We start from the raw sequence: 13,429 nt of genomic DNA on the forward strand, positions 1-13,429 counted from the left end.
ATTTCTAAAGCACAGAATGATATGGGTGAGTTTATTTCTCTGTTTACAAGTCCCAAAAATGCTGTCTTTTGAACTGACTTTAAGCTCAATATCAATTTGCATTGTAATTATCTCCATATTGGGATTCAGTTTAGCTCAGTTGGCTGGGTTGTTGGTTTACAGAAGTGTGACGTCAACAGTGTGGGTTCAATTCCCATCACCGGTTTGAAGTTACCATGAAGGACTCTATTTCTCAACCTCTTCCCTTGCCTGAGGTCTGGTGGCCCTCAGGTTAAATCACCACCAGTCGCTTCTCTCAAAGTGAGAGCAGCCCCTATGGTCCCATAAGACTATGGCAACACAGCAACAATATCTCCATATTAACTCCACTGCTTGGTAAATCAAATACCTGATGGAATTTGGTAGCTAACCCATTGAAGTCTACTTGAATGGATCAGTTTGAGACAAACATGCCAATTTGTTCCCTAACATCTAATTCCTAAAACTGCCTGTTGAATTCCTCTGCTAACTTCCTCGGGTATGCACAAATGTTTTCTATATGGAGCCATTTTTCTTTGTCTTTGTTTTTTTTTCCTGGCATTTTCTCCAAGCTTGGAAAGTGTTACCGCATTTTATTTTTTAATTGGAAGGCCCACAAACCCAGATTCATGAGTCTGTATTTGAATGCATTCACAGCACTGATCATATGCATTCAGTCTCTATCCTTTCTCTGCAGTTAACAGCTTAGCTCTTTCAGTTTCAGCATAATGTAAGGAACTCAATTACGCACTGTCTGACAGCTCACTGCACCCTTCATTCCTTGCTTTAAGAAGAGTGAAAATTTTGGGTACCATACCTAAAACACTTCCCTTGACTTAACTGCCTCAGATCACCATTCTTCAGTCAGTTGTCTTCAGACAAAAATTCCACCTCATCTTGCTACTGTGGAAGCACCAAAGGACATGCTTGGACAGCCATTATTATTTCTTCATTGTTGCTAAAGTGATTGAATAAAAAGTCATTGGGCCACAGCCATTGCTTCCTTAACTACTTTGCCACCTGTGAATGATTTCTTGAACTTTGCCAGAAGATGACAAAATTATGCTTCTTACCTTTTGCTGCTGGTTCAAGAAAAAAATCAGTGTTGAGCTTTCAAAAGAGCCTTCAGCTCATCAACTTTCTTTGTCTGTACATCATTGTTGTTCAAATTGCCATTTTTACTTATGAATATACTTTAATAGCATGCAAGGCAGATGCCTTTATCTTTTACAGTGGTGATAGAAATTTGTTTTCTTATTCCACATGGAAGTTGCACATTTTTGGTTTCTTCAGTGGTGAAGTCAACTGTCAGACATTCTGTGATCAACCAGTCCATCACAATCTGTGTGTTAGAGACCACTACACAATTGACAGGTCCTGCACCCTACAGGCTGAGTTCCCAAACACAGCCTGACCATTTTGTAGAGTTCTGGATCCAAGTCCCATTCTGTTGCTTGAGTACACAAATCAGTCCAAACCTGCAGTGTGGCAGCACTGGACTGTCAGAGCGGCTGTCTTTTGAACAAAACATTAAACTGAAACCACAGTGGGCTACTCGTTTGGATATAAAAGATCCTACCTTGAAAAAGAGCACAGAAATTATCCCTAGTGTCCCGGCCAATATTTATCCCTCAACCAATATCACAAGAAGACAGATTATCTGTTCGTTATCACATTGCTGTTGTGGGAGTTTGCTGAGTGCAAATTGGATGCTGATTTTCCTATAAGAATGGCTACACTTCAAAAGTAATTGAGTGATTGTAAAATATTTTGACATGTCTAGCTACAAAAACTGTTATTACAAATGCAAGTCATTTTTTTCTCTTCTAGAGAAGATGAAGTGAGAGAGAAGAACAGGGAATTGGAGGAACTGCACATTACAACACTTTCCTGTACCTTCGGCTGTCTATCCACGGATGATGCATGGCAGATGGACTCAAATTGGAGAAGCAAACTCTCTGGATTTTTTCAATAATTATCAAAAACACACAATTTATTGAAGCTGCAAATTTCATAAGTTAACTTCTAATACAATACTGATTCAAAACAGCTACTTTTTTTTAACCCTTCTTCAACTTTTTTATTTGCCTTGAGTGAGTCAAACCCAGATCCCAAAGCTAGTTAACACTTGAGCCTCAAGCAGCTACAGTAGAATATTACTGACTTGTAGTGGATCAGTCTCATAGATACTTCTCAACTTTGATCACTGATTTCCATACACAGCTGCCAATTACTGGGGGTTAAAGTTTCATGCCAGCAAGGAGTAAAACATTGAATGTCTAACCAGGTTGCACCGTGGAGAGGATGCCAACTGACCAGGTTTGTAATCTTTGTCTTCATCATCTTCAAACTCCACTGTTGTATCGTCGTCCTCAGATTCCACTGGTGCTTCATCCTTCACTTCTTCAGCTGGGTCCTTCTTTTGTTTCTCAGGATTATCTGTGACCAGTTCTTTTTCTTGCTTTCCATCACTGCCTGGTATCTCAATACCTGTTTGCAAGACAGAATCAGTGCAGTTAGATACAGACATGGTGGCCAACTATTAATTACTTATACTTGCTCTTTGAATAGTTTGAAGAATTTGTGGAGAAAGAAAGAATAGAATAAGAGTTTCAAATGCCTTTGTACCTTTGTATCTCTTTCATACATACATACCAAGGAGAAGGTTCCTCTTTGGTGAAAGCCAGTGATGGGGTGCAGGACTTACCTTCAATGAAAGTGTTACAGGTGCTGACAATGTCATGCATCTGAAGGAAGCCAGCCACTGCCTGCACATCAAAAACGTTCGCCGAGGTCAGGTTCAGCTTGGCCGTGTACATGAATTCTAACACCTGGCCGAGACCTGTGAGAAAGTATCTCAGATCACTATATGCTATGACTATTGAGGGATTCAATCCATTCCTGGAAGCACATGAAGATCTCCTGGCTCGAAAGTCCTGAGTCACATTTAATCAATCTATCTCTTAGTGAGGTTGAAACTCAAGCTAGAAAATTCACCTCATCACATTGAGCAATGTTGTTGTGAGGTTGTGCTTCAGATTCTTTTGTCCTGATGAAAATCCAGCTGTGGCCTCCATAAGGGTATTACTTAAGTTTTAAGCATTAAGTTTTAATAATTAAATTTTCTTACATTATGTTGCCACTCCATTTTGTGGTAATCTCACTCATTAATAATTCAGAAGCTCAGACTAATGCTCTGGGGTCATGGTTTAAAATCCCATCATGGCCACTGGTCGAACTTAAATTCAATTAAAATAATCTGGAATTGAAAGCTAATCTCAGTGATGGTTATCACTGTCCATTGTTGTAAACAACCATCTGGTTCACTAGTTAAATCTGCCATGTTTAACTGGTCTAGCCTACATGTGACTCCAGACCCACAGCAATGTGGTTGACTCTTAATTTCCCTCTGAAGGTGGCTGAGCAAGCCACTCAGTTATTAGACAATTATGGATGGGAAACAAATTCTGACCTTGCCAATGATACCCACATTCCATGAAAGAATAAAGAAAACAAAAGTAAGCTGAGATACCACTTGACATTCATCTATGAAAATGGCACCGCAGAGCCACATCATGTCCCTAGTTGATGCCCATTTGCAGCGGTCTGCACTAGGACAGACTGAATAATGACTTGGAGCAGGAAATGATGTTTTCATTTCCCCCAACCTAACTTGGGCCGCTGAAAAACAGTTCCCAATCTCACAGCCACAAGTTAGCCAACTCAAACAGACTGTTGCCAAAATGTAAGTTGAAACTTTATTGCTGGAACAGCACAGCAGGTCAGGCAGCATCCAGGGAACAGGAGATTCGACGTTTCGGGCACAGGCCCTTCTTCAGGAATGAGCAGAGAGTGTTCAGCAGGAGACTTCTCCTGCTGAACACTCTCTGCTCCTTCCTGAAGAAGGGCCTGTGCCCGAAACGTCGAATCTCCTGTTCCCTGGATGCTGCCTGACCTGCTGTGCTGTTCCAGCAATAAAGTTTCAACTTTGATCTCCAGCATCTGCAGACCTCACTTTCTCCTGCCAAAATGTAAGCCCCCACTTCAATGGTGGTACATTCAATTCAGGTTCTGTTAGCCTTCTCAGGTGAACCATTGCTCAGAGAGGAGCAGGGGAGTCGTTCTGGCGTCATGACCAACATTTATCTCTAGTTTTAACCCATTCTTCCCCTGATAGTGTTAATGTCCTCTGCATAATGGTTCGAGTCCAAGTACCTGCAGGATTCTCACCTGCTGCATTGCTGATGTCAAGGTGTACCACATCTTTCTGGTCCAGGAACAATGTCCTGAAATATTCACTGCATGCAGCCAGCACCGCCTTGTGTGCCTTGAAGTCAATGCCATCTACAACAAAGGTGCAGTCACAGAGCAACCCAAGGTGTCTCTGGTGATTCAACTGCTCCAGGACCTGGTGACTGTGCTGTGGAAAATCCATTCTTGAACAAGGAGAGAGAAAAAAAATCAGCTACAAACTCAAAACAAATTCATTAAACTGCATTAGTATGGGCTGTGTTGTCATCAGGATTATTTAGCACACTGGTTTCTATCAGGTTGTAGGAAATGTAACAGTTTTGACAATTTAAAAAAATGTCAACTGGAATGCAGATCTATGGCAGCTAAGCCATGGCACTATCAATTAGCCACCTAGTGTCCTGCAGCAGATCAACTTATGGATCTAAGTTTGCTCGCTGAACTGAAGATTCGTTTTCAAACATTTCATCACCATACTAGGTCACATCATCAGTGAGCATCCGGAGAAGCACTGATGTTATGTTCTGCTTTCCATTTATGTGTCTTGGTTTCTTAGGTGTGTGATATATTTTCCGGTTCTCTTTCTCAGAGGATGGTAGATGAGGGTCCAAATTGATGTGTTTATTGATCGAGTTCCAGTTAGAATGCCTGGCCTTGAGAAATTCTCGTGTGTTTCTCTGTTTAACTTGACCGAGGACGGATGTGTTGTCCCAGTCAAAGTGGTGTCCTTCTTTGTCTGTATGTAAGAATACTAGTGATGTCTTTTGGTGACTAGTTTGTGTTCATGTATCCGGGCAGCAAGTTTTCTGCCTGTTTGTCCAATGTAGTGCTTGTTCCAGTTCTTGCAAGGTGTTTTGTAAATGACATTAGTTTTGCTGGTTGTTTCTATTGGATCCTTTAGGTTCATAAGTTGTTGTTTAAGTGTGTTGGTAGGTTTGTGGGGTACAATGATGCCAAGAGATCTGAGGAGTCTGGAAGTCATTTCAGAGATGTCTTTGATATAAGGTAATGTAGCTATGGTTTCTGGGCACGTTGTGTCTGCTTGCTTGGGTTTGTTGTTGAGAAATCGGCAGACTGTATTTATTGGGTACTTGTTCTTGAATCTGCTGAATAGGTATTTTTCTTCTGCTGTTCGTAGTTCTTGGGTGCTGCAGTATGTTGTGGCTCATTGAGATAATGTTCTGATGCAGCTTCATTTGTGGGTGTTGGGATGATTGCTTCTGTTGTTAAGTATTTGGTCTGTGTGTGTTGTTTTCCCGTAGATGCAGGTTTGAAGTTCTCCTTTAACTGTTCGTTCTACTGTCTCATTTAGGAATGGGAGTCTGTTTTCATTCTCCTCCTCTTTTGTGAATTTTATGCCAGTCAGGATATCTTAGGTGGTGTTGTAGGTTTCGTCCAATTTGTTTGATTTTCTAATGGCAAAGATGTCATCCACATAGCGGACTAAAAGTTTGGGTTGGATAGTTGGAAGGGCTGCTTGTTCCAGTCTCTGCATTACTGCTTCTGCTAGGAACCCTGATATTCTTGATCCCATGGATCAAGACTAATTTGTTTGCAGGTCTTGTTATTAAATGTGAAGTGGGTGGTGAGGTGTAAAATTCACAAAAGAGGAGGAGAATGACAAAAGACTCCCATTCCTAGATGGGACAGTAGAACGAACAGTTAATGGAGAACTTCAAACAAGCATCTACAGGAAAACAACACATACAGACCAAATACTTAACTACAGAAGCAAACTACAGATGCTTCTGTAGTTAACACCCACAAATGAAGCTGCATCAGAACATTATTTCAATAAGCCACACTGCAGCACCCAAGTACTACAAACAGCAGAAGAGAAATACTTATACAGCGTATTCAAGAAAAACAGGTACCCAATAAATGCAGTCTGCTGATTTCTCAACAACAAACCGGAACATGCAGATACAATGTGCCCAGAAACTATAGCCACATTACCTTACATCAAAGATATCTCTGAAATGACTTCCAAACTCCTCAGATCTCTTGGCATAATTGTAGCCCACAACCTACCACCACACTTAAACGGCAACTAATGAATCTAAAGGATCCAATAGAAACAACCAGCAAAATGAATGTCATTTACAAAATACCTTGCAAGAACTATAACAAACACCACATTGGACAAACAGTGAGAAAACTTGTCACTAGGATACATGAACACCAGCTAGTCACCAAAAAACATGACCCACTATCACTAGTATCCTCAAGGCCAGGCATTCTAACTGGAACTCCATCAATAAACACATCAATTTGGACCCCATCTACCATCCTCTGAGAAAAAGAACCGGAAATGATATCACACACCTAAGAAACCAAGACATATAAACAGAAAGCGGAAATAACACCAGTGCTTCTCCGGAGGCTCACTGATGATGTGACCTAGTATGGCGACAAAATGTCTGAAAATGAACCTTCCAGCTCAGCGAGCAAACTTAGATCCACAACCTCAATCTTCTCAAAAATCACTTATGTTCTGGCAACAAATATTGTGTTGACCGAAATTCCTGTCTAAAAACTGTCAGAGGCCAGTATTGATTTTTTTTTCACTCAATGAACTGAAGATTTTATATTGGGTTGTGAACAATTAAACATTCCTAACTCTGCAGTAACTTGGCTTCCCCAATCAAGGAAGCAACAGAATGGGAAATGTGAGAACAGAATTATCTTCTCGGGTTGGGGCAAAGTTTCATCCTGCATTTATTCCTTTCTAAATTGGCTCATTTTAAATATATACTACCAAAATGTATATCTGGAACAAAGTCATATTTTCTATTTCCTAATTTCTATCACTGCTGCGCAATAAAAATAAGAAATTATGCAAGATTTGACTTTTATGTGAGCCTGTATTTATTTTGCTGTTTGGTCTCACAAAAGTGACTGGCACAAATGTGCTCATTGAAATAAATTAATATTGAAGGGATAAATATCCCTGAAATAGCGTCATAGAGATGTACAGCACGGAAACATACCCTTCGGTCCAACCCGTCCATGCCGAACAGATATCCCAACCCAATCTAGTCTCACCTGCCAGCACCCGGCCCATATCCCTCCAAACCCTTCCTATTCATATACCCATCCAAATGCCTCTTAAATGTTGCAACTGTACCAGCCTCCACCACATCCTCTGGCAGCTCATTCCATACACGTACCACCCTCTGCGTGAAAAAGTTGCCCCTTAGGTCTCTTTTATATCTTTCCCCACTCACCCTAAACCTATGCCCTCTAGTTCTGGACTCCCCAACCCCATGGAAAAGACTTTGTCTATTTATCCTATCCATGCCCCTCATAATTTTGTAAATCTCTATAAGGTCACCCCTCAGCCTCCGACACTCCAGGGAAAACAGCCCCAGCCTGTTCAGCCTCTCCCTGTAGCTCAGATCCTCCAACCCTGGCAACATCCTTGTAAATCTTTTTTGAACTCTTTCAAGTTTCACAACATCTTTCCGATAGGAAGGAGACCAGAATTGCATGCAGTATTCCAACAGTGGCCTAATCAATGTCCTGTACAGCCGCAACATAACCTCCCAACTCCTGTACTCAATACTCTGACCAATAAAGGAAAGCATACCAAACATCTTCTTCACTACCCTATATACCTGCGACTCCACTTTCAAGGAGCTATGAACCTGCACTCCAAGGTTTCTTTGTTCAGCAACACTCCCAAGGACCTTACCATTAAGTGTATAAGTCCTGCTAAGACTTGCTTTCCCAAAATGCAGCACTTCACATTTATCTGAATTAAACTCCATCTGTCACTTCTCAGCCCATTGGCCCATCTGATCCAGATCCTGTTGTAATCCGAGGTAACCCTCTTCGCTGTCCACTACACCTCCAATTTTGGTGTCATCTGCAAACTTACTAACTCTACCTCTTATGCTCGCACTCAAATCATTTATGTAAATGACAAAAAGTAGAGGGCCCAGCACCGATCCTTTTGGCACTCCACTGGTCACAGGCTTCCAGTCTGAAAAACAACCCTCCACCACCACCCTCTGTCTTCTACCTTTGAGCCAGTTCTGTATCCAAATGGCTAGTTCTCCCTATATTCCATGAGATCTAACCTTGCTAATCAGTCTCCCATGGGAAACCTTGTCGAACGCCTTGCTAACGTCCACATAGATCACATCTACTGCTCTGCCCTCATCGATCTTCTTTGTTACTTCTTCAGAAAACTCAATCAAGTTTGTGAGACGTGATTTCCCACACACAAAGCCATGTTGACCATCCCGAATCAGTCCTTGCCTTTAACGTTTGTGAGAAGATTTGTAGCTTGGGTGCTCGTTGTTATGGTTCTGTTTGCCGAGCTGGGAATTTGTGTTGCAGACATTTCGTCCCCTGTCTAGGTGACATCCTCAGTGCTTGGGAGTGTCCTGTGAAGCACTTCTGTGATCTTTCCTCCGGCATTTGTAGTAGTTTGAATCTGCCGCTTCCGGTTGTCAGTTCCAGCTGTCCGTTGCAGTGGTCGGTATATTGGGTCCAGATCGATGTGTTATTGATTGAATCTGTGGATGAGTGCCATGCCTCTAGGAATTCCCTTGCTGTTCTCTGTTTGGCTTGTCCTATAATAGTAGTGTTGTCCCAGTCAAATTCATGTTGCTTGTCATCTGCGTGTGTGGCTACAAAGGATAGCTGGTCGTGTCGTTTCGTGGCTAGTTGGTGTTCATGGATGCGGATCGTTAGCTGTCTTCCTGTTTGTCCTATGTAGTTTTGTACAGTCCTTGCATGTGGCTTTCCTGTATTCCTGAATTCACCAGAAAGGTATAGAGGAAAGCCACTCACACAGACCAAGTCCTAAACTTTGAAAGCAACCACCCCAACACACACAAAAGAAGTTGCAACAAGACACTATTCAAAAGAGCCACAACACACTGCAGTACACCAGAACTGCAAAAAGAGGAAGAAGAACACCTATATAATGTATTTGCCAAAAACGGATACCCCCGCAATTTCATCAACAGATGCCTAAGGGGAAAGACAACGGAACGAGGACATGCCACAACCCAAAGGACTAGCCACACTACCATACGTCAAGAGCATTTCCGAACTGACAGCCAGACTACTGTGACCACTAGGACTCATAACAGCACACAAACCAACAGCCACTCTCAGACAACAACTCACCAAAACGAAGGACCCAATACCCAGCATGAGCAAAACCAATGTAGTGCACAAAATCCCACGCAAGGACTGTACAAAACACTACATAGGACAAACAGGAAGACAGCTAACGATCCGCATCCATGAACACCAACTAGCCACGAAACGACACGACCACCTGTCTTTAGTAGCCACACACGCAGATGACAAGCAACATGAATTCGATTGGGACAACACTACTATTATAGGACAAGCCAAACAGAGAACAGCCAGGGAATTCCTAGAGGCAAGGCACTCATCCACAGATTCAATCGATAAGCACATCGATCTGGACCCAATATACCGACCACTGCAACGGACAGCTGGAACTGACAACCGGAAGCGGCAGATTCAAACCACTACAAATGCCGGAGGAAAGATCACAGAAGCGCTTCACAGGAGGCTCCCAAGCACTGAGGATGTCACCTAGACAGGGGACGAAACGTCTGCAACACAAATTCCCAGCTCGGCGAACAGAACCACAACAGTCCTTGCCTTTCTAAATACATGTACATCCTGTCCCTCAGGATTCCCTCCAACAACTTGCCCACCACCGAGGTCATTCTCACCGGTCTATAGTTCCCTGGCTTGTCTTTACTGCCCTTCTGAAGAAATAATGATGTAAAATGTGTTAATGACCCTGACACAAACGGATATCATATACGCAAAGTGAATATTATTATGTTCATTATTTCTTCAGATGGCCTATCATATCAAATAAACATTTACAGACACCATGTTTGTTACAGTCTCCCAAGTTTCAAGTGATCCAATCAACAGGCTCAAACACAAGGACAACGCTGACTACAATTGATCTGAATGACTGCCAATCGGCAGATCTAATGACAGACTGTGTCCAATAATTTGCTTGCTTCTGTTGCCCAAGTCATGAAAGAACTGCTCTACAATTCAGAGTTTGTCAGCTGCTCAATGAGAGTGCCACCCCATCAAGATAATTGAAATGAAGTCACATCAGTGCACTGTATTCATCCCTATGGTAGGGATAATAATTCAAATTCAAAAATAATTCAAATTGGTTTTTCACTGGCTGATGTCTATTGTTAATTAAGGTTAATAGCATTGCTCCAGACAATATAAATGATTGTCAAGTCCATTGCTCCTCAACAAATATTAATGTTTGCAGTGTTAGGGCAAGTAACCATTCACATGCACAGACTTCCAAAAGGGACTTGTACAAAACAACAAAACTGGCTCAGTGGAACTGGAGGTGCTATAATAGTCTGGGTAGAGAATTAGTTAATAGATAGGAGGCAAACAGTAGGGATAAAATGGTTTTTTTCAAGTTGGCAGCCTGTGACTAGTGAAATGCCACAACAATCAGTGCTACACCCTCAACTATTTACAATCTATATTCATGACTTGGATGAAAAGACAGCGAGTATCATATCAAAATTTGCTGATGCTAGGTGGAACATCGGCTATAAGGAGAGTGTAAAGATTAAGTGAACAGTAAGGTGGCAAATGGGAGTATAATGCAGGGAAATGTGATATCATAGAGTCTGGCCATAAGAACAGAAAAGCAAGTTTTTTAAAAAAGAACAGAACTTGTAAATATTGATATTTAGAGGGACTTGCTAGTATTCGGATAAGAATACACAATACAGTAAAAACTTAGGAAGGGAAATTACATTTTTGCCTTATACCAAGGGGATTTGAGTGTGAGAATAAAAATGTCTTACTATAATTGGACAAGGCTTTTGGTGAGACCAGACTGGGAAGTTTCATTGGATTTTTCATTTCAGTCAATGAAATAGGAAGGCCATCCCAAGGGAGGCTGAGGAAATTGGATGTATGTTTCCTGAAGTTTTGAAGAACGACAGGTGGTCACATTGAAATGTCCAACATTCTGAAGGTAGGAACTATGTTGTTTCTTCTGTTTAGAATACAGGGGGAGATGGCAGAGTCTATAATCTACTGAAGGCTGAGATACTACAGTAATAGTCTTTCAGAGTCTCAAGAGATGCAGGGATTGGATGGAAAAATGAAGTTGAAGCCACAATGGAATTGAAGAGGGGAGCAGACTTGACCAACCATACAGTCTACTTCTGCTCCTATTCTGGTATATCCATAGGTTTTCAAAATTTGGAGTGTCTTCAAAGTCTATGATTAACTCTGGGAAGGACAAGGGTGATTCAGTTTGCAACATCTAACAAATAGTAGAGTACTGGGCATTAATTAGATTCAATTGAGGCAAGGACGCCAATAATAATAACTCATTGGTAATGCAAAGCACACCTTTAATTATATCATGGTAAATATTAGAAATAGGGGCAACTTACTTCCACAACTTTTCATGATTTCAAAGGTTTCAATTTAGTGACACTCAGAGCTGGAATCTAAGGAACAACTAAATCATTAAATTTAGTTTGCATCATCTACGAGGTCCATGCAAGGACAGATGGGAGACCAACCAAAGCTATACTTCTTACAAGAAGCAGCAAAGTCATCCACTGTTCATCATTGTAAGTGAAGTCTTCAGGATGCATATGGTGTATCTGTTCAAATATCTCCAACAATATTGCAATCCTCCTTTTCACAGATATGCTGTTAACAGACTCACCCGAAAGTTTATCCCTCACCTTAATTAACAGTCTTAAACAGTGAAATGTGATGGTCATGCCTTGAAATGTTGCTGAGTTAAATTCTTGTAATTGTCTTGGGGCTGTATCTAAACCTCTGTGGGCTTCAGCAGTCCAAGAATGTAGGTCACCATCACCTTCGCAATAGCAATTACGGTTGGATAATAAATGCTAGCTGAGCCAACAATGCCCACAGTCTGTGAATGAATAGTAAATATGCTACCACCTTGCAGTACTGAGATGAGAATTTCAAATACATTATTTGGTAGATACAAGACTAAGCTTCCATTTTTTTAATTTGTTCATGTGTGTGACATTGCTGACTGGGCAGCAATTCTGGCCATTATCTCTTCACGTTAAGATCTGATATTGCCTCCTAACCAGACAAAGCACAAATAACAAACGGGGCATGGTTGGGTAAACAGACAAGGTCTTTCCCCATGGGTGGGGGGGGTGGGGGTGGAGTCCAAAACTAGATGGCATAGGTTTAAAATGGGAGGGGAAAGATTTAAAAAGGAACCTGAAGGGCAACTTTTTCCACGCAGAAAGTGGTGTGTGTATGAATCGAGCTGCTAGTGGAATTGGAGACTGGTAGTATTACACAATTTAAAAGGTCTCTGGATGGGTATATGAATAGGAAGGGTTTACAGGGATATGGGCCAAATGCTGGCAAATGGGACTAGATTTATTTAGGATATCTGTTTGGCATGGACTGAAAGGTCTGTTTCTGTGCTGTATATCTCTATGACTCCACGCTGGGATAGACAGATTCCCTTGTTAAAACTGTTCACAAAACCAACTAGGGCCTTAAACTAGATAGTGCCATTTTAAGTATCTTGTACCAAGCTTTTAAAATATAAAATTAATGTCAAAAATACATTTCTGCATTTGTTTCTTTAACTCTCAATTTAGCTCTGATGAGGTAATCAATAATTCTTTCATCACCAACACATATTATAGCGTGAGCTCTGCTGCAGTCTGATTCAGACCCTGGAAAAGAGCAGAATCCCTTACTGTTGACAGCAGGGCATTTAATCTCAATGACAAACAGCGCTTTTCAGTCCAGAAAAACTGTTGTGGCCAGGAACACCTTTGATGGGGACTGTGATGGGCAATGTTTTTCCTCGGATGTTTCATGTCAAGTTGGAGATGGCGGTTCCTTCTTTTTCAAGTTTTCGTAAAAAGTAATCGTGATGACAAGCAATCACAATCCTGCATTTAGCAGATCAGAAGATTAACATCTTTATATGTTTTGTTTTTGTCGTCTCCGCCCCGGTGTGCCTGTTATTGCTCCAACTGCGTGTTTATTAATTACCTCTATCATTCTCTCTCCCTTGGTGTTTGTTAATTGTCCCTAAGCCCTGGTACGTTTTCATTCTCCCTGCTCTGATGTTTCTCTTTAT

The 13,429-nt window shown here is 41.4% G+C and overlaps 1 protein-coding gene across 2 annotated transcripts in view; it reads right to left on the reverse strand.

Annotated features, from left to right (window-relative positions):
• zbtb17 (zinc finger and BTB domain containing 17) overlaps window positions 1-13,429 on the reverse strand; it is a 35,486-nt gene that overhangs the window by 21,458 nt on the left and 599 nt on the right. For both annotated transcript variants that reach the window (XM_043675709.2, XM_087980514.1), the window contains exons 2-4: window positions 4,249-4,454; window positions 2,726-2,860; window positions 2,335-2,508 (exon numbers count right to left, since the gene is read on the reverse strand). In XM_043675709.2, coding sequence (XP_043531644.1) covers window positions 2,335-2,508; window positions 2,726-2,860; window positions 4,249-4,453 — 514 coding nt within the window. In that variant the 5' untranslated portion in view covers window position 4,454. The remainder of the gene's footprint in view (window positions 1-2,334; window positions 2,509-2,725; window positions 2,861-4,248; window positions 4,455-13,429) is intronic.

This window comes from Chiloscyllium plagiosum, unplaced genomic scaffold (assembly GCF_037043375.1).
Source record: "Chiloscyllium plagiosum isolate Xiang-an unplaced genomic scaffold, Cpla_swu_hap1 HiC_scaffold_37, whole genome shotgun sequence".
NCBI classification, from domain to species: Eukaryota; Metazoa; Chordata; class Chondrichthyes; order Orectolobiformes; family Hemiscylliidae; genus Chiloscyllium; species Chiloscyllium plagiosum.